At 43.0% G+C, this 21,556-nt stretch overlaps 1 protein-coding gene across 1 annotated transcript in view; it reads left to right on the top strand.

The window, feature by feature from the left end:
• The first annotated feature begins 1,346 nt into the window (after positions 1 to 1,346).
• Positions 1,347 to 21,556, top strand: part of LIMK2 (LIM domain kinase 2) — a 355,925-nt gene continuing 335,715 nt past the window's right edge. The window contains exons 1-2 of the mRNA XM_085635885.1: positions 1,347 to 1,558; positions 20,760 to 20,862. Of these exons, the coding sequence (XP_085492011.1) occupies positions 1,498 to 1,558; positions 20,760 to 20,862 (164 nt within the window). The 5' untranslated portion in view covers positions 1,347 to 1,497. The remainder of the gene's footprint in view (positions 1,559 to 20,759; positions 20,863 to 21,556) is intronic.

Below are 21,556 nucleotides of genomic sequence, written 5' to 3'. Positions count from 1 at the left end.
TTCGTCGGTTCTTCCCGGAGAAAGACCTAACAACCTTGGTCCAATCGCTAGTTCTCTCTAGACTGGATGATTGTAATTCTCTTCTGACTGGCCTTCCCAAATCTCACCTCTCCCCCCTTAAATCCGTCCTCCATTCAGCAGCTCGTTTCATTTCAGGATCCAAACGAAGTGACCACATCACTCCTATCCTGTCTTCTCTCCGATGGCTTCCCATCGAGGCTAGAGCTATTTACAAAACGGCTTGTATCACCCACAAAGCCTTGCACTCTTCCTCCCCTCGCTATCTGGCGAATAAACTGAAATTGTCCGGAGGCTTGAGACCTTCTCGGAATGCGGAAAAGTTCCTGCTTGAGCCCTCTTCTTCAAAATGGAAAAATCGATGGCTCAATCGTTCTCAGGTAATTCGGTGAGAATCTGGAACTCGCTTCCTCCTTTGCTCCGTGCCACCACCTCCATCCGGATCTTCAAAGCGGACCTCAAATCTCTTCTATTCCAAAGACACTTTCAGAACCAATTCCTTCATTCTCACACCCCGCCAGGAAGTTCGTTAGTCATTGTAAATTTGTTATATCTATTTATTTTTGTACATTCCTTGCTTGCTGTGTTTGATATTGTGTTCCTCTTTCCTGCTGTGTTTGTTTCTGTGTCCTGCTATTTTTGTACGTTCTATTTTGTAACATTTCTCTCATGTAACGTAACTGATTCTATTGTACAGCGCTCTGACACCTTCGGGTAAAGTCCGCGCTTTATAAAAAGGCATAAATAAATAAATATAAAATAGTAGAAAATTAGTCCTGATAGGTAATAAAGTACCCACATTGTCCAGCAGCCCCTTCTCCTGTGTACAGATTCGAGTGAGTTTGTGTGTATGAGAAGTGTGTTGGTGTTATGGGCCCCACCAATGAATGAATGAATGAATGAATGAATGAATGAATGAATGAATGAATGAATGAATGAATGAATGAATGAACCTTTGTGAATAAGAATCTGTGACATAAGGAGAATATGTAAATGTTGTCCTCCGTGCTGGATCAGACGCATGAACTTGAATGTGTGTATAGCAATGGTACAGGCTGGAACTCGAGTCTGTGGCAAACAGGGGGTGTCCTGATTTCTATCCGCCTTATAATCACGCAGGCATGTCTGGTTTACACAAGCTACAAACTAGTTTAGATATAAATAAAATGTCAACACCCTACATTTGCGCCTGACTCCAACATGGCAGCCCTTCAGACACGCCCATTCACGAAACGAAAGGCGTTGCATTAAGGTAGTGTGTGGTAGGGGAGTGCTTCTCCCGGAAAGGCGTGGTTTTCCCTAGTAGAGGGCGTGGTTTCTACTATCGCAGACCCACCCCTACCCACTCAGGTGTGGTTTGATCCTCACCGGGCTCCGTACTGGAATGTCACCGCATGACGTCATGAACCTCCCTGCTGCGGAGGCAGCGTACACATCGGAGCATGAAGTTTTGGAGTAAACGGTCCTAAGTAACCGGGCATGGAGGAAGCGAGTCCTGGGACGGTGGCTGCTGAGGAGACGGCCTCGGAGAATTCCGGAGGTCAGTGGTGGGAGAGAAGAATGGCGTCACGGGGTGCAGTGGGGGCAAAAGAAACATTTAAGTGATAGGGTTGTGGTAGAGGAGTGCACCATTAAGTGAGGTGGAGGGGGCAGCAACCGGCAATTGACCTTATACCTGGTTTAGTCCTCCATCCCCAGGCACGATTAGTCCCCATCTTTTGAACCTGTGTCTTTACCTTCGTCCCAGGCTCTTACCTTTACCGCCCCTTGGACCCGTACCATCAGCCCGGACCAGAAACTCTACCTCTGGTCCGGAGTCCCCTTGATATATTGCAGCACTCCCCGTCCTTCGTGGACCAGTAAAACTCTCCCCCACACTTGACTAGGGTTTGCACGCCCCTTTTCTGGATTAAGCCCTTTTTGAGTGGACCATTGACTGACCCCGTGTCACTCTTTATTCGTCTACATCGCATACCCTATTCCCTTTGGCAAGTTGTCCTCTCTTGCCCTAAATCAGCCCCCCCACCGCCCCGCTCACTCGGACCAGTGTACCGCCTTTCACGTTTCTCCTGTGAAGGGAATACACCTAATGCTGAATTCCCTCTGGTTATGATGGCCCGGGCCAGTAACAGACTGTCACCATGACCGCCTCTCATAGCTCTTCCTTCCTGGCACTGGCTTGTTACACCCACACGAAACGCAGACAAACACATCGGCATTTTGTTTAGTTTATTAACAAATGCGATGATCCCTAAGCTTAGACTATAAGCAAGGTACATAGAAGCTTCCTAGGTCTTTACAAGTAAAACTATTGCTGCAGCCGCCTCACGCCCTTGTATGTAGCTGGCAAGCAAAGAAGAAACCGTGGTGATTAATGAAGGAAGCGAATGCTTTAAGAAGTTATGCTTTCTTTATGTTGGTTGGTATACTTATTGTTTTACGCCCATCAACCTGATACCCATGAAACACAAACACTGATTATGAATTTTTAGATCATGTTCAGTTTTTACCAGCACTCCTGAACGAGCGTATGAAAGCAGCAAATATAAAGTCTCGCGTATAAAGGCGGAAAGACCATTTGGAAGTTGTTTCACCTAATGTAAGTCGCTTGTACCTCTCTTACATTTAATGGGCTGCTTCAACCAACATCGCACTCAAAGTGAACACGTTTGAAAACCTTTGTTGGAACATAAAACCACACACTTTTCACTCATATTGAGTAAATAGAATGTGCTGCTTGTATTTTTTGAAGTAATGTTTTTGTGTTGTATAAGTGAGGCATGCTATAGATATTCACCGTAAATGCTTCTCAGTAGTGGCCTTTTACTTTTGCTTTTTCTTTGAGAAATATACCTCACAGCAACAAAACAATCGTTCAAGATTAAAGTAATTGGCTCCCTTGGTTGTAGATATTTTGTAGCCCCCAAGCACATGTATTGAATGTCAGGAGATTGGCTCTTCTGTAGGTATATGTTTTGACTTTTTCAGGCCTAGTCTTGCTGGGAAAAGAGAAGGAGATTTTAGTGTCGTTGCTGAGTGAAGCTTTTCTGACTAGGTATCACGTGAGGTAGATGAATTCTAAGTTTTCTAGCTGCCGAAGGAGGTGCTGTTTTTATTACACATAAGCTATGTTACCATTTTTCTGTCCAGCTGCTTTTAATCAAGAGGTATCGATCTTTTAGGTGCCTGGTATTTGTGGGCATCGTTATAGGGTGTTCACATGGTGAGTCTTGGCATGGATTTCTCTGCATGCTGTGATTGTGCGCTTTTAAAGCATCAGCTTAGGAGTGAATACTTAAATTGACCGAGCTTAAAAAGTAATTGCTTGGTTTCAGTGTTTGCCTCTGTCATGATCAAGTACAACCCTAGAGTCTTAGTGTAGGGAGGAGGGAGAGAGACGACAGTGACAGTCTGTAGCGCATTCCACAGACTGAACTATCAAATGTCACTGTATGAAGGTGGTGGTGCTGTAGGCAGGTGAGTTGATGGGGCATAGGCACAGCCTACCAAGAGGGCCATGCACAACAATCAATTAGTTTGTGCCCGCTTCCTTGTATTCGCTACTCTGTGATATTCAGATATTTGGTGACAGCAGTGGACTGATCCAGCAGGGGTTGCACTTCAGTCTGTAAATCAGGGTATCGAGAAAGCATAAATAAGTCTGCACAATACGAGGCAGAGAGTTCAGCGTAGGCTTGTTATTTTAAGACTTTTTTTATGTTGGTCAGAATATGGAGCTTAACTAGCTAATAAGGTGGCTGTAGATTTAATAGGATATTCAAGGACAGAGTATTGCAAACAACTACAATCTGACCACAAAACTTTGCTCTCGAGGAGGCACTTTCTGCTAGAAATTTGATTCCGGCCAAGGTCAACTTACTTCATTTTCAAGAAACTTTCACTGTCCAAATATTTCAAAATTTCTGTGATGTTATTTCAGGCCGTGTGTCTTTTATATGATGGTTGGTTTTTTTGGGCTATTGCTGCGGTAGTAAATTGTCGAAGATGCCGTGAGCTTATTTTTTGCTGATCACTGTAATTGTTCCCCTAATGCTTAATGTTGCCATGATGCATGTGAAGCCCCTTTAGGCACAGCACTTATACCCCGTTTCCTTTAAATGTTGACTTTGCTATCCTTCTAAAAAAAGTCCCTTTTAACACTGTGGGCCAGTGCTGTGTTTGTAAGATAAGATGCAGCAAACTGCAACTACCTTGAGACAACAAAGTATATCACTTTATTATAGAGGAGCCGGTGCGGTTTTGTTTCTATGGATTTATTGCAATCACCAGTGCAAAAGCACCATGCACAACAACTTAACTCTACGAAAGCAATACACTTTTGTTCAATTGTGTAAACATTCAAGCAGTTCGATCCTATGTGTCACAAGTTATTAAGGGGGCGGGTGGCAAAGCTAGTTGTTTGGGGCTAGGGAGCACGGGCCAGCTGGTCAGTCCTTGAACCAAGTATTGCCTATTCTCCCCAGAACCTCAGTACAGATAACTTCTAAATGGCGCGCAAAGATCTTGTTGAGACAGTGTAATGACTTTAGAAAACACTTAAGATTTAATTCACAGTTGAAGGGTCGCTAGCACAGTGAAGTGTTTCTTCTTATCCCTACAAGAGGTTGCGTCTCCATTTCAATTGTGGAGTATCTTCTTTTCTCTCTTAAAAGGGGAGTGCTTAGTGCATTAACGGTAAGAATGCAGCCCTTCGCTCATTTAGGGTTTTCTTGATGAATGACTTCAAAGGTTACAATGTTTGGGCAGCCAATTGGGTATTCCAGCATTGCTTTGATAGGAAGTTATTGCGTTTGTTTGTGTTGTATTATGTTTTTTCCCTTGTTAAAGTCTTTAAGATGGGTTTGTTTATGCATACTTTTGATGGTGACTCTCGTTCTTGGTTTGTTGCGCCCTAGGCTATTGTTCTGCACTGTCAGCAGCAGAAAATCAGCTTAAAAAAAAAAACATTCTATTTTAGTAAACCATGTCCTTAAGGGTAAACATTAACCTGCAGAAGCTCAGTCACATTACGTTGATCAGTGTTTAGCTGCATAACTGAAAAGGGGTCGTCAATTGTAGCAGAAATCACAGTAAGAAGTGAACATATTTGTGTCTCTTGACGTTTTAGCTTGTTGGGGATTTCCGGAATTTTCAGGTCTAAGAAAAAAGACAAGGAGCAATTATGCCAGTAATGCAAGCACAGGAATCTCATGTTTGGCAATCATTAACCTGTGTGTTTTGCACCCTCAGCGTTGTTACTATTGTCTTGTCCAATCTCCTTTCCTTTAGTCACACGTTGAAATCTAAAAGCTTTGGACTCTTATCTTTCTTACCATGGCTAATATCGATTCCCTGCGGGATCTGAATGTACATATTTGCAAGCTCCTCAGCTGAGATCACACCATTTACTTCCGCTTAGCTTGGGTTATTCTCATTGATGATCATAGCGTATCTTTCATTTTCTGCTTAGGCTAACAGTGCGACTTTCCATAATTTTTTTTACTGATTTTTATAGATTGAATCAGTAACAATAAACAGGCAGTTATACAAACTAAAGGCACATGTACACAACGGTTTACAGTCTTTTATATTTTGGTGTTAGGATCGGCCGTGCTTTGTACAATTATGGTCCAGTATTAAAATAAAAATGTTGATATATGGTGTAAATTCACTATGTTACAACAGAGTTAAGCCCGGGGCCTCAGACACTTAGCAGTGCTTAGCAAACACCCCAGGGGCTTTAAGCACAAGTTACTCTAATTTGGCACAATTCATGCCCCGTATCGTAACTGCAGGGACGTGTTCAGCTGGCCAATGTTGGGCCAGGTCCCTCTTTGCAACCAGGACCTAGAGAAGGTTTGAACTGTTGTCTTTATGGTTCTCCCCAAGTATTAATGTTAAAATGAGGATCAATCCACCTGCTGATTTATTTTGACTAAGGATGAACTGTCCTCAGATCACTACAATGTGCTGGCTGCAGTTCATTATCGTTTTTTTTATCCTTCAAGATAAATGATCTTCTTCTTAGCTTCCTTTGTTAGGTTAGCCATTAACTTTCATTTTACTAATTGTATATGTATTTATTTATAGTTACTTTATAGTTAAGTATTGTAATGATATATTACATTAAAAAACCCAGAGAAAATACACTGAAATAAACAAAGGTTAAAGGGACGTGTTAGTTGGGTGAAAATGTCAGTTAAAACATATCGTTTTAAATGAATAAAATCACTGAAATTCACCAGTTATAGGTATGTCAAGTACCTATAACTCGTGCCCTAAAGTAACTATAACTTGCACCCCTGCTATGCACAGTGTTGTCGTCAATGATGTCATTTCAGATGTTGCAGTGATGTTACCAAGGATGTCATAAGTGATCTAATGAGTGAGGTAATTAGCAGTGCATAGCGAGAGTGCGAGTTATAGTTACGTTAGGGCACAAGTTAATTTGTAGGTTTTTAAAAATATAAGGTAACATATTACAATTTCTAACTGTAACATCACGGTAACCTTCCCCCCCCATCCCCCCCCCCCCCCCCATGAATTTGTATTTTTTTTTTAACCATAAAGTAAGATGTCCATCACCATGTGCTGCAAGTGGTTGGTTGCCTAACTCCCTGCTGCTCACAGCCTTTGGCTGTGCTCAATGTGGGGTTGGGTGCAGGGCCTTCTCTGCGCCCATCAAGCTGTGGGCGCCCAACCCCTGCTGCTGTGTACCGCTGTCATGTAACAAAATAAAGGGTGTCATTTTAAGTTAGGCAGACCTACTGAATTTATTAAAGGGTCAGAACACCAAAATATAAAAAGCAGCTAGCCTATTGGCTTTATCAAGGGGTCAGCACATCAACATTATAAAGCAGACCTTTTGGCTTTGTCAAAAAGTCACCAATGACTATAATAAAATGTATCTTTTATAAATTCGCACACTACAATGTTTAATAATCGTCACAAAATATTTTCAAATTAAACGTGTCTGAGTCTTTTGGTAACATTTTCCAGACCACAGATTGCAGCCATAGAACCAGCCACAAGGGGTCCCTGCACTCCAACTGAAGAGCATTTCGCTCCAGCTCAGCATGCTTTAAAAAAATTATGCCCTCTGGCTCGGCTGCGTGCTGATGTTAAACACTGGCGATCTCTGCCCCTGTCCCAGGTGGGTCGAGCGGCTCTTTTCAAGATGCTGGCCCTTCCTCGATTCCTTTATATCCTTTAGAACTGTCCTCACAGGGTCCCAGACGCATACTTCGCAGAGGTGGAGAGTGAAATCCGGACGCTACTATGGGATGGTGAATCCCCTCGTATAGCCATGAACAAGTTAACCAAAGGGTGGTATGATGGTGGCATCGCCCTCCCGGACATTCAACTTTATTATTGGGCATCGCAGCTTATGGTAGTGAATCATTGGATTTATCGATCCCCGGTTGATCCAGCTTACATGTTGGACAAGTACCAAATGGGAAGAGCGGGATACCTGGGGGCACTGTACTCTAAGGCTAAGAAAGGATAATATTTCTGCCCCTCTGCCCACACAGTGGCAATATGGCACCAGGCAAACTCTTGTTTAGGCTGGGCAAAGAGCCTCACAAAAGCTACACCACTGTGGTTCACCCAAAGACTGGGATTTTTGGGTCAACATCCGGAGTTCGATAAATGGGATATCATTGGAATCTCTACTATAGGAGACTTGGTGAAGAAGGGCGCACTTCTTAAATTCGAGGACTTACGAGAGAAATATGACATGGCGAAGGGGAGTTGTTTAGATACCTACAAATCAGACACGCCCTCACCACTGCCTTCCCCGACATGACAGACATTCCAGATTCGTCCTCCCTAGAGGACAGGCTTCTCGACGGACCGTTGCTCACCAAAGCCATATATATTTAACATGCAAGAAACTATGCAACAATCTACCCGATACATTCCATAAACTTCGGGAGAAGTGGCAGGAAGACCTAGGGCCCATTGACGACGAAGACTGCCAGGCGGCACTGATGTGCCCCCCGGGAGGTGGCCATTACCCTTCGTTACTGACTTATTCAACTCAAAATTTTACATAGATCTTATCTGACCGGACCGGAGTTACCCTGGCGAGGATAGGCTCCAGGACGAGTCCACTCTGCCTTCGGAGCTGCAGACAGGGTGCCACTTTTTATCACATGATATGCGCTTGCCCGGAGGTGAGACCACTGTGGGAGGGGGCCACAGGTCACATTCTGGAAGCCCCGGGGAAGGAACTCACCTTTACGCCTAGGCAGGGACTCCTTAATATGTGTGAACAGATTGATCTAACCGATATAGAACAACAATTTACAACACCAGGTTACACTCTAGTTAAACGTGAGATAGCGAGGAGGTGGGGGGTGCTGGACAGACCTTCACTCTGAGTATGGGTCAGAGAATACGACAAATGCATGATAGCAGAGAAAGAGGCGTTCAAAGCGAGAGGGTGTCCTAAGAAATGGGACAAAAAGTGGAGCAAGTGGATCGCCTACCGAGGTGACCTAAGTGTTTCCCCATCAACAGAAATGGAACTACAACGCACTGGAGAGCGACAATTGAATGCACCCTGACTGTAACTGATGCCTTTCCCTGATGACTTCTATGTAGTATGGAATATGCCAAACTGGCAATTGCACATGTGTGTGATTTTATTACTTTGAAAACCAATAAACACATTGTTTAAAAAATATATATATATATGCCAAGCACTTCCAGAGTCATGGAATAAATGACCTTACTGTTTTCTTTTGTTTTTAAGTAATGTTGCTAGGTGGTGGGGGGAGGGCAACTGCGCTCCTTGCAGCCCCCACCCAAAATAAATGGTGCAACTGCCTCCTCTAGGGGCACCCCCTCAAGATCCAAATGTTTAATTGAAAAGCCCTCGCAGAGCAGTATGTTACACTCCTTTCTTGGATCAGCGAATAATATGAGCGTCTCTTGCTGTTAATTTATTATTCTTTATATCCACCTTGTTTGTGTTTTTTTTCAATTGGGGAGTCCCCAAAACCATACTGGCACCCCAGCCAGCATCTGTGCTCTGTTTTTTCTGTGCTCCGGCTGGGCAACAACATAGTTGTTCTCCCTGCCTGGGAGAGTGCGGTCAGAGAATTACATTTGTCACCTGCCTGCACTCTCCCAGAAAGGGTAACAGCAGTGTCCGGGGATGGAGTCCCTGGGACACTACCACCATCAGTCTATGCCCCCTTCCCAAATCAAAAATCCATTGCCCATGGTGATGATCCCTAAAGTGTAAAAATGGCTCTGAGGGGGCTGTCATGCGCCCTGCTCCCCCTAAAAAGAAAATGAGTCACAGGAATGGGGCCAAAAAATGGATCTGGAGCCCCTCCCTCCCTCTGGCCCAAAAATGTTTTCTGCGACACCCAGGCCCAAGATCACCCTGGGGCCGGCCCTTTTTAGGTCTCGCCTGATCCAGCGCATGCGCTGGTCTGTCCAAGACATTTTGTATGCGGGTTTTCCAAGTGCTGCCTGTGGCCTAAAGCTTGCGTGACCGCGCGCAGCCACCATGTGTCTCACCACGCCGTACTTGATCGCGTCCACAATCATTTCGCGGGCCGCGCGGCCGTGTCATTTTCACAGCCGCGCGGCCAATGCTTGTTAGCTCTCGCCAGTAATTTTTAACATCCGCATTCATAGCCACAGTTGTTAAAGCAGGCACGGGGTGACAGAGGATTGTATGAGATTGATAATTTAATTTCCTCTAACTCTTTCTAAAGTGACCGTAAAATCAATTGAAATTGCTTTATAAACATACGAACATCAGTTATGGTGTCCGCAGTAGCTATGGCACTGCATTTGTAATGGATGCAACCTGCCAAGACATGACGAGAACACTGACAAGTTTGGAGTAGACCTGCTTCCAACAGCAGTAAGTGGCCCACCTTTGAGTTATCAAGAGTGTAAATTGAATTAGGTCTCTTGGACAATTCACTAGTATTTTTCTAAATATGGTCTGTTTACAATTCCCACCCCTCATGGAGAAAATCATTAGATTTTAGAGTGTAAATATGCCAGACTGATGTGGCTTAACGGCTACAGTGGCCGTCTTTAAAGCTGAAAAACACGGTTTGAGTCTGTCGGAATGCTCAAGCATCCTGTGATTCTGGGCAAATCACTACTCCCCGTGAAAATGAATGTGTCCGTTTGTAATTCAACTGGTGCTTTTGTAAAGCACACTGATACCTTCGGGCCTTTTTAAAAAGGCTTTATCGATTTCTGAGACGCTGCAGCCCAAATTGCTGGATATTTCACGGTGTCTGCACTCATTGATTGCAGAGCTGGTCCACAGGTGGCAGCCGGAGCGCTGGCCTGTTTCTCTGCTGTGACGCATGTGCCCTCGTTCCAAGTGGATTCCTCACAGCAGCTATGGCGCGCGCCAGCCTGCAGCAGGCATGTTCGTTGGCATATTCATAGCGGCTTTATTATGTCTCTCAGCCAGGCTGCTTGATGTTTGCATATACTGCCAATTTCGAGCCTCAGCCTTCCCATTACAGGAGAATCAACTTGTCAGTGAGAAGACAAGTGCAGGTAAACTGCCATTTTCCCTCAAACTGATTTCGTCATTTTCGGTTCATCGGCATATATTTCCAACTTAATTTAGAAACAAAAATAGATATAGTCTAGCTCTTTGGCGTGAAGGCAGCGCCGCAACCTAGTTTGTGAGTCTTTCAACATCAGTGGCTCGAACCTGCCACAGAGGCATGGTTTGCTTACTGGGCATTTAATAACTACTCTACACCATAGCTGGCATGACGGCTGACCAAGTTACACGCTCCCTGCTGACTTCTCCAGTGATCTAAACATCACAATGTTGACTCAGCATGGCTATAACGGAGCACCATTTAATTGAGGCCCACAATACCTGTCAGCTGCTTGTGTGGTAATTCCGGTACTATTTCCCAACTTCCACCATCCCATTGTTTGTCTCCCCTCCCTGAAAAGTGGCTTGCAGCTGTCTGGTGCAGAGATGGTATCACTTGACCTTCAGAGGTTGGCACTAAATTTAGAGAGGGCATGGAAGAGAGAAGGGGTGGGGGGGAGGATATGTGCACAGAGCCGCGGCCACAGAAATGTGAATTTGTAAGGGGAGACTTACAAAACAACATAAGAGAGAAAGATGCGAAGACGATTAGCGATCGAAAGTGCGTGTGTGTACAGGCAGAGAGAAAAAGGTAACGTGAGGCGGGAGAAGAAAGAAAACAAGAAAAAAACATTAAAGAAGGAAAGACAGAGAGGCAACGAAAGATGAAAAGAGCGTGGGAGACAAGTTGGTAAGGAGAGAGTGGGATGGGGAACGAGAGATGGTGAGATAAGAAAAGAAGCAATAGTGGGAAGGAAAACATGAAGGAAAGGAAATGGGACGAATGAAGAACAGAAGAAAGAAGGAAAGAAAGGATATTTGGAAAGAAGAAATAGATAATGCAAGAAAGGATGAGAGAAACAAGGCAGGAAGAAAGGATATAATGAACAAAGGAAGGAGGAAACGAAGGAATGAGGGAATGGAGAAAGGAGGAAGCTAAAAGTAAAGACGTGAGTTAGTGTGGAAGGGGTATAAAGTAAGACAAGAAACATGAGTGGTGGAAAAGTGAAAGTAGGCTGCGAGCGCAAAAGTGAAAGTGATCGCGGCTGTACACATTGCAAAGCTGCCGACTGCGCGCGTGCACGCTCACGTGAACGCAAGCGCTGGGCCAGCCAGCAGCACTTTGAAAACTCATCTACAAAAGTCTCTCTGAGCAGCGCATGCGCGCTGACTCAGCGAGACCTAAAAAAACAAAGGAAGGCCTGATCCTCACCTCATGATTGTTGCAGCTTCACTCAAGAAATGTTTTGTAATGGGCAACTCATTTACAATGCATTTTGAGTAGCCTGTAAAGTTGTAATCGGAAACTAGCACAGGAGTCTTGAAAGGGAGCTAACTAAACAAGTAGGCTTTAATTAGAATAAAGACACAAGAAACGGAGAAAGAGTATAGAATGAAACTCCCAAAATTTACAATAAAATTACAAAGAAAAGAGGGTATTTAGAGTGATAGGAACGCCTTCACAGGCAGTGCCAGACTCTGGTGTCTGAAGGAAATTCCACCGCTTGATTATTGAAAGTGCCGTGAAGCCACACCGATAGACCAGGATCTATTCAGTTACCTGTAACGTCATGAAATAGTTCAGATTAAACTGTGAAGCTAAGACGAGGGATGTGCATGTGAGCACTAAAGGTATCCATCCACATCTGTTTGTATTTGGCAGGCATGGGAACTACTTTAATTATTATGTTAAGCAGTTAGTAAGGGAGGTGAGTACTCATGTGAATATGTATGCAGCACTTACATGGTGCCTCATTATAGAGAACAGTACTTCTATTTTATTATGAGACTTTCACTCAGAGCAAGAGACAGCAAGACATAAAAGAGAAAGAAGAAGAAGAAAGATAAGAACAGAAAAGCAGTGACAAGTGGAGAAAGCATGGAAGAAAAAGAATCGGTTAGAGAGACAGGAAGTGTAGGGCGGTTGAAGATGGAGGCAATGAGGTGATATCAAGTCAAGACAGCCAGTACATAGGGCAAGCTCCCAAGAAAATCATTGCCCCCATCTGCCCCCCCCCCCCCCCTATAAAGAAAAACATATAAGCACTGGACACTGATGTGTATGCTAGCCAGTGATTTAGTAGGTTAAAAAGATGCGTGGATCGCAGAGGGGGAAGAACTTCTAAAAGGGGCGTGGCCTAAGACATAACTAGGAATCCTTTTTCAAGAGCCATAGCCTACATAGGGAAGAGTATGGCATAAAACATGTGAACTGAAACCCTGTGCTTCACTATGTGACCAGTAGTTGGGTGCTCCTGTGATTCTTCTCTTCTAGCATCCAGACATATCCCACAGCAAAGGACTTACACCTAAAGCAAGCAAGGCCGATTGACTTTGCCACTACTTGCTAATAGTATCTGATAAATGGGCAATAACTAAGATTTCGTTGAGAATTAGATTTGAAAATGTATCAATTCTGAAAATACAAGACTGTAAATTAAATGTGTCTTAGGTCTGTGGAAGGGGTGGTGGTTTTCGGTATGACCCGTCTGACCCATCCCATTCATTCACCCCTTCACACCAGTTCCCTCTGAAGTATTTTTGTATTTGTATTGAATTTGTAGGGCGCACAGCTACCCACAAGGGGTCTCCCGGCGCCAATAGATTCAAGAAAAACCCGTCCGAGATGTTGTGCAGAGAAAAACCAAGTTTTCAGGTCTTTGCGGAATTTGATGAGAGATGGTTCCAGTTTCAATGTGGTCGGGAGAGTGTTCCACAATCTGGGGGCGATATAAGAAAAGGAACAACCACCCATTCTAGACAGTTTGAAACGAGGAATCACAAAGTTGCCCTGTGTGGACGATCTGAGGGTACGTGGGGGGGAATAAGGTTGGTCCAGGGCCAAAAGATAGCCAGGGGCGCGCCCTTGCTTGATTTTATGCAAAAAGCAAAGGGCCTTAAATTTAATCTGGTTTGTAATGCGGAGCCAGTGAAGGTCACTAAGAAAAGGGGAGATTGAGGATTTCCACGGGACCTTGCAGAGGAGGCGAGCCGCGGAATTCTGTACCAGCTGAAGTTTTCGATGTCTCTCACTCTGTTAGTTCATTTCACCCTTTGTCTCCCCACATCTTTTTGAAATCCTCAATCTGTATAATCTTACAATTTGACGCAATTACAAAAGGTCCATTTGCAAACACCACTTTGCAGAGAGGTCAAGGATTGAATATGCATGAAGTCTGCACCTCTTTATGGCCCACTAAGAGCTCTTGTGAGAAGTCTGCACTGCCTACAGCCTCAGCTCTGGATTTCTAAATCGTACCCATTGTAAACCCCCACCCACAACCTGAGCTCACACAGACTCCTGGAAGTGTCTCAGTTCACCATATGAACTATACAAAAGTTGCATATGACAAAAAAATACAGAAACGCAACCTCTAGATAAAAGCAAATGCTCTTAAGGAATGCAAGATGAAGACGTACAACATGGACAGGATTGCATCGCTGACATGGAGTACTCATAGGGTTTTCAAAGTCATTGTTGAGAAATCGATCTGTGTTTTTGCCAGGAAAATTAGGGACATGAAAATGGAGACCCGTTTAAAATACAGTTTTTAATTACTGGTGAGTCTCAGACCTTCCAGGACCTACCCCAGTTAAGGCTCTACTGCTAATGCTTTTCACTAGACCTATTTTTGAAAAATAGCCAATATGACCTTGTATGTAAAATAATATGGTAATGTATTCACCATAAAGGGTTGAAGACTACTGGACACAACAAAGGTATTTTGAAATCTTATGTATGAATATCAGTTAAAACTAAGACGCTATAAAATAAATATTATAGGAAATATCACACATCACGTGCATTTTCATGTTATTTGCGAGTCTTGGAGCAACACTGAGCCCACCATCAAACAGCGCAGTTCTAGTGCACGATTACCACAACCTGACCGACAGTCAATGTCCCGTTAATCGACAAAACTAGACACGTTCTAGGGGGCATAGGAAACCAGTTGCAACCTGGCAAGTGTGCCACGGGTTGTTGTGCGACTCGAGGCAAGAAAACGGACTGCACCACCCGCTTCAGGTGTAACACGACGTCATGGGTTCTTTCATTTAGTTGCTTCCCTGGGGATCCAAAAACAGAGTAATCCCGCGAGTGGTGCCTGCACGCACGCCACAGCGAGACATGTGCTTTCAATTATCGCGCCCGTGTCTGGGCACGATAATTGAAAGCACATGAAGGCCGGTGCTCGTAACACACCAATAAGCCGTGGGCAGAGCAATGCGACCGCCTTTGACCTATTGCGTGCCGTGTCTGTGAAAAACACGCATGCAAAGGCCAATCGCGGAAGCCAAAAGGAAAAGCACACGCACGAGTGTGTGCGATTCTAGGCTCTGTTTTGAAACCCCATACAAAAGAGCTCTTGCTGCGCGAGCCCTACAAATAGACTCTTAGAAAAATGTAAACACAATGGTACCCAAATGGGTTTTTGGTACAACTGGTCTTCTTCCTGAAAGCTTACTTCCACAGCATTAAATAAAAAATAAAAATAACAATTTAGGTATAGTTTGGCGGTTTGTCTCAATTACGTCTACGCGAGTCTAAAAATCCTGGTTACCTTTGGAATCCCTAGGGTGCTGGGAGGATGGAGACACAAATATAGTGTGCTTACCTTTTGTGGAAAAGGTATGAAGGTTTATGTGCAAATTACTCCAAACATCCAAGAAAGGGCTTGACACCTGGGGATAAAGGCTTCACAGCGAAGAGGTCAAGGGGAAGTATGTTGCAAGCTACAGAACTGCCGTGTCTAAATATGTATCCTTGCCATATGTTTTAGTGGAATGGCTGTGCATGCAGCATTACATTTTTCCTGTGTGCCTGCGGCTGTTATGATCTGTTGTCGTCTTTCGTGTTTAGTTAATTTATGTGTATGTTGTGCAGTATCGATCATTTGTGTCTGTGAATGTCTCCTTATTGGTCTGAAGGTCCTTTTTGTGCAGTTCTTTGGGGTGTTTATTGGTGAAAATGGCTCTGCTTTTGTTTGGGTTTAATTTGACGTGTTCCAAGCAGTTAATTAAGGGAGCTTAGTAGCAGCTGCATTATGTAACGCACATTTAATTTTGTCTGGATATTAACTAATGTTGTATTGGCTTTGTTGAATGTGTTTTTTTTTTGTTATGCATTTAAAAGAGGATAAACATTCTTATATTGTATTATTTATGGTTTGTTGAAGTTCCAGTTCTGCATTGTTTATTGTGATGAAAGTGGCAATTAAAAGGTTGATGCATAATAATGAAATCCTGATTCTCTATTCATGCTAATCTGAGAATCTGCATTTTCCCTGAATGTAACTTCCTTGTGCGTGCAGATAAACTGCAGAATAGACCTGTAACATGTTTAGTGTTTTTTTTGTTCTCTTATTGTTGAAGCAGTTTGTGTGTCTTTTTAGGGTGCCCACGATTTGGGATTAGAGCATACTCCCCGTATTAAGCGATAAAATAAACTCTACAATGTTCGACCCTGAGTGTCAGATGCAAGTAGTATCTGACTTTTCCTTCCCATGGAGTACCTCATGCCTGCTCTAATGGATGAGAAGGAAGCCAGTTTATCGAACAAATATTAGGTAGCCATAATAAAATACAGTTGAGGCATTCTGGTGGCAAAACAATCCAGCACAAGGTCGAGCAGCTGGTAAATATCTCCAGAACGCAATTCCATATTTCCTGTTAGTTTTGTTTTGTAATACATGTTGCTCTTTATTGGATTAGGAAGACGTGTATTGCAACTGTTACTAGGTTTCTTTTTATTTATTTACCTATTTGTGTTTTATGGTGTAAAAAGAACAACTTTCCGCGGAGGACTGTAAAACAACATTAGAATATCCCGTAAATTATATTAAAAGAGGAAAAAAAACAGGAATACATTTAACAGTTCATATAGACACCCCTATAAAAAAGTAAAATATTAACAGTGCGAGGGCAGTAGTATGTATGCATAGGTGGATAATGTAATATGCCTTTTATGACCGGTGAGTGTGGGGAGGAGCTGTGACTCACCAGGGGCAATGCCTCCTGCCAGTCATGATGCCCCCTCCTTCCTCAGCAATGTTAATATATAGCATATCCTGCTCATCTGCATGTATTCTTTATGCCAGGGAAGTTGTTCATGTTTATTTATTTTAACATGCCCTATGTCCTGTACTCAGTACCCCTGCCTATGGTAATAGCTTGGAGTGACTGTATCCATTGGGGTTTGGGCATGGCCAGGAGCCACGTGCACTGGGCATCGGCACAGAACTGCTTTGCGGTGCTGTGCCAGCATAAAAAAGGATCAGAGATGCCAGCCTGCCTGCAATGCTGTGTCAACAACAAAGAATCTGCAGAGACAACAGTTGGCCGACGTTAACAAACGTGCATATCTTTCTCTTCTTAGACTTGATAACCTGTGCCCATCCAGGTCCAGAATCTTGCCACCTATGCCCATCTAGGTCCAGAATCTTGCCACCATGCCTCGGCCAGCCGCATTTCACCACTGAAAATACATTTTTCATAGTTTCCCCCTCTGTAAACGGCCTGTTGAAATCCCTTTACTCCAGGAGGATCCTCTGATGTGTTTGAAATAGGACTCCACAGCCTGTTTAACACTCACATTGTACATTCAGTCCTAATTCAACTGTGTCTTCCTTCTAATGAAACAGGACACTCTGTACCAAACTCTATTGCCGTTTCTAAATTCCTTAACTTGCATCTGTTACTATTGCCCAAATAATTGCCGCTCATTTTAGCTTCCTCTGGATTCTAAGTTTAATAGGTTTGCTGGGATATCAACTTGTGACCTGCGGATCTCTCGATCTCTGCAGCGAGTGCATAGCCCACTGAGTTATCTTGTCAGCATCTTGCATTTTTAAAATCTCATGTGTCTGCACCTATGTGATTTTGTCACATATTTCTAGTTCTGCCTGTGACTTAAGGCATCTTTATCATATCAAGTTGACTGTTAACTCCACTGATTCGAAATTGGTGTCAAGAGGTCTGTTTATTATTAATCCTGATATATTGGGTGAACTTCCTGTCAGATATACAACAGGTGTGTTAAAAGAGGCTCCTTGTTGTATACAATTATATTTGGGTGTCTGCTAAGCAGAAGATGCTTCCTTGATACTCACTCATAGAGCTCTGACAATCGCACAAATATTTTGATGAACTGAGACTGGCCCCGTATCTGCCCAATAGACAACCTGGGATAAGTGATTACTGTGCATAATATTTATAGTCCATGTCTGTAAAACTTCTGCCAGAAGTCAGAATGTTCAGCTTGTGCGGTCAGTAGCTGTGCCTTCCAGTGTAGAGGGCACTAATGGGGTTGGTGATCTGTATTCCGAAGCCTCGCAGCTTGATTTTTATGGAGACCCAATATGTTGTAAGACGAAAAGCAGAGGGTGTCCCTGGGCCTTGTGGTAGAAATTGTCCTAGGTAAGCTAGATGAACCTAGGTTGTGGATAAATTTGTGAACTAGGCTGAAAAATTTGTACAGAGCCTGTTTTGGTATAGATGGAACACATCTGTTGTCCGAATGTATCCTTGGTTGACTGAAGTGGTTGGTAGAAAAGAAAATGAGTGGGGAATTTGAGTACTTTGCTACGGTGGAGGAATGTACTGCGGTCAGTAGATGAGGAGCCTTCTACGATAGTGCATCAATACATTTTTATTGAGTGGAATGAGAGGGAAAGTGAACAGCCGGCAATTGGTAAGATGTCCCTCCGTGGCTGCCACAGATGGAGAGAAGTTGTAGGAGGCCCACGATGTGCACACGGAGGGTGATTTACCTATGGCAGTGGTTCCCAAACTTTTTAGAACCATGACCCACTTTTTAGAACAACCAACTTTCATGACCCCGTTTCAACAAACTGGACATGAGGTGGAGCGATTTGATTTTTTTTTTATGTAACTAAAGCGTCATGTGGTAGCGCATTGTCCTTTACAGACCGCACACTTTCCAATGAATTGGCCACTAAATTTGCACAGACATACAGTTTTACTCCTAAAACTATATAGCACACAAATGATAATGTGTGTTAATCGGCTTTCTGTGAATATTGATCATCTGGGCATCACCAAGTAAGTGTTTTGATTTGTTTTTATCCTCTTTAAATCTGTTTCCAACACACTTCAGAATTTCAAACGAGTGCTTCATTTTTGCTTTCCTAACTGCTGGATGCATACAGTTCATATCCAGGTATTTACATTTTGTTGTGTGTTGCAAAAATACTGCATCCTACATTCACATAATTCGCTTTAAACACTCCTTTCACTTTGCAGTCCGAGTAAGAAAAGTAAACACCAATCCCCATAAAAAATAAAATAAAGCAGCTTGACATTTGACCTCGGTCTTTGAACCACGGCAAATGTGATAGGATAAACTCCGAATTTAAAGGCATTTATGCTTTGATTTTCCCGAGTCACCAAAAATCAGCTGGTGACCCACAGTTTGGGAAACACTGAGCTATGGGATGGAAAACCAGACTGAGGAAAGTTGATGGCTATCCTGCTGGGCAGGAGATATCTAGTGATGAAAACAAATGAAACTAGTCAATGATTTTTTTTAGGTAGAAATTAATGATTGTGACGCCCTTTGTATTTGTGGCTGGAATTTCCATGGTGTCACTTTTTTCTTTTCTTCCATAGGTTTGTAGCTTTACGCAAGTAAAACAATAGGTATGGTATTGGAAGCAACACAATGGGTCGTAGAAAGTTCATTTTCACTAGTGTTCATCTTGGTACATTCATTATCCTCGTAATGAAGAATGTTACATTGACTGCAAAAAGTCTTCAATTTTTGGGTGTATAATATTCCGTATCATGCAGGATTCAGATTTGTCATTTTGTTTACCACCGGTTATTTATCCAATCACCAAAGTGGGATCTCGGGGGACCTCCGTAATACTTTGGCCTCAACACTAACAATGCCTCCTTTTGTAGTTCACTCCATCCGTGTGGGTAGCACAAGAGGGGCTTGATGTCCGGTAGTTTTGGTTTTATTCAGTCCTTGATGTTATAATGTATTTGGTTGTGGTGTGTTGATTCAAAAGTTATTAAAACATGATGGTGAGAGCAACATCCCTGGTTTGAACTAAAGACCAGGAAGTCAAGCAGTTCGACTATTGTGGATTGTAGTTAAGCTGTCACTTCTGTTATGATTTTTTATTTTATTACGTCACTACTCTCCAAATAGCACCAGAGTGCTTTCCAGAACACTGGTTAAAAATAAATAAAATAGTATTTGTGATGTTGATGGCATTTTTACTTGTTAGTACGACACATACGCAAGCTTCCCCTAAGCTTAAATATATGAACTGTCATGCATTATTAATATTTACAAACACAATTATTACGGTATTACGAGTTGTCTGAGAAGATTGCATCCGAGCAAGTCTCTTTTATGAGTCCTTGCTCCATCAGTGTGCAGTTACAGAAGGGCATGTAGTGTATTTTGAGGGCATGGGTGGGTGTGTCACGCAACTTTTAAGTAGAGGAGGAGAAAGGAAGGGGGTGTTATATGATCTATTGATTGACTTAAAACTAGTTTTGGTCCCTATGTGTTCCATTATTGGAACTCTATCAAAAGCGTTCATGGTATCCAGAGGTATCGTGGCTATTGAGTCATTTCTTTGAAAATATTCATGGTGTTTCAGACACAATTTTCATTCTTTTCTTAGAGGTCCATGTCGAACTGTATGGCTTAAAACATTTTGCGTTTGGCCCTTTGTAGAGTCTCAATTGCATTTATTAAAACGCTCTGCTTTTAAGAAAGCCCGCTTATCACCTAAGAGCATTTCGTACCAGTTTACAAATATCTGATGTTTAGGTTGGTGATAGGCTACTGAAATGACGATATGCCTTAGCATTAACTGTAATGTTCCTAAATTTATATACATTTTCAGTGTGAAAGGTGTAGTCCTTTGGCAGTGTTTTTAGAATGCTGTCTGTATCTACATTATATTATGCCTTCTCACACACTATATACCTCTTTACATTACACAACATTTTCACTAGTTACTCCATGCTTTTTGTATTGTGTTTTTCTACTCTAAAAGTCCTTTCAGTGGTGAACATTGTAAGGTTTAACTGGTGTTTGACATAAGAGTCCACTGTTCACCGCCTCCCCAATCTCCTTTAATCTGCTGCACTTGTGTCTTTGCAGGTGTCGAAATCTGGCGTTGCCGTGGCTGTGAGGACACGTCGTCCGGGAGAGTTCCTACGATCAGAATCCTTAATGAGGCCTGGCATGGGCCTTGCTTCTTGCGGTAAGTGAACGTGCTGCTTACCCGTGATGCAAGTTTATCAGTTATTGGCTTGCAGATCCTGCCAATATGAGTGAGCTGATAAGCACTGACCTGTAAGTCACTATTGGCTTTAAATGCTGCCCATAAGTCCTATTTCCACCCTTGATACCTGGAAGGAAGGGATTCCTCGCTGCTGACGTCATTAGTGCTATCTGCTGAGTTATACATGTGCTACCTCAAGTTTCATCATGTGTCTGAAGGAAAGAGCGGGGCTGTTGCCGTGACTGAACCTGGTCTTGTGTACTTGAGCTGTACTACTGCCACTGCTACCACTCTGGTGGTGTACTCAACAAGATGAGTGCATTTTTCTTGTTGCTCCAGGAGTCCATCCCTTATTTTTAGGTACAGCAAGCAATAATGAGTGAGTGGTTGTAGGCCTTTTTGCTGGACTTGAAGAGTCTATTATGCCATCTGTGGTAGTAAGATGCTGACATTTTGGGTCATGCACACTGTTTCCTGTTTTTGGAGTGTAATCTGTGTAGCATATGTTCTGAACTGGTATAAAAGAATATTGTTTTCTTAACTTATGTATGGATGTGTACCAATGCAGGTCTTGAAAAATCCACAAATGTCTTAGTCCTGTAGGTTGAGTAACTTATTAAAGTTACCAGACTGGAGTCTCTAAGCTTGGTTTCAGAAAACAAGTCTATATTTC

This window comes from Triturus cristatus, chromosome 11 (assembly GCF_964204655.1).
Source record: "Triturus cristatus chromosome 11, aTriCri1.1, whole genome shotgun sequence".
NCBI lineage: Eukaryota > Metazoa > Chordata > Amphibia > Caudata > Salamandridae > Triturus > Triturus cristatus.
The sequence above is the reverse complement of the archived record's forward strand: the minus strand, read 5'-3'. Positions and strand labels throughout refer to the sequence as shown.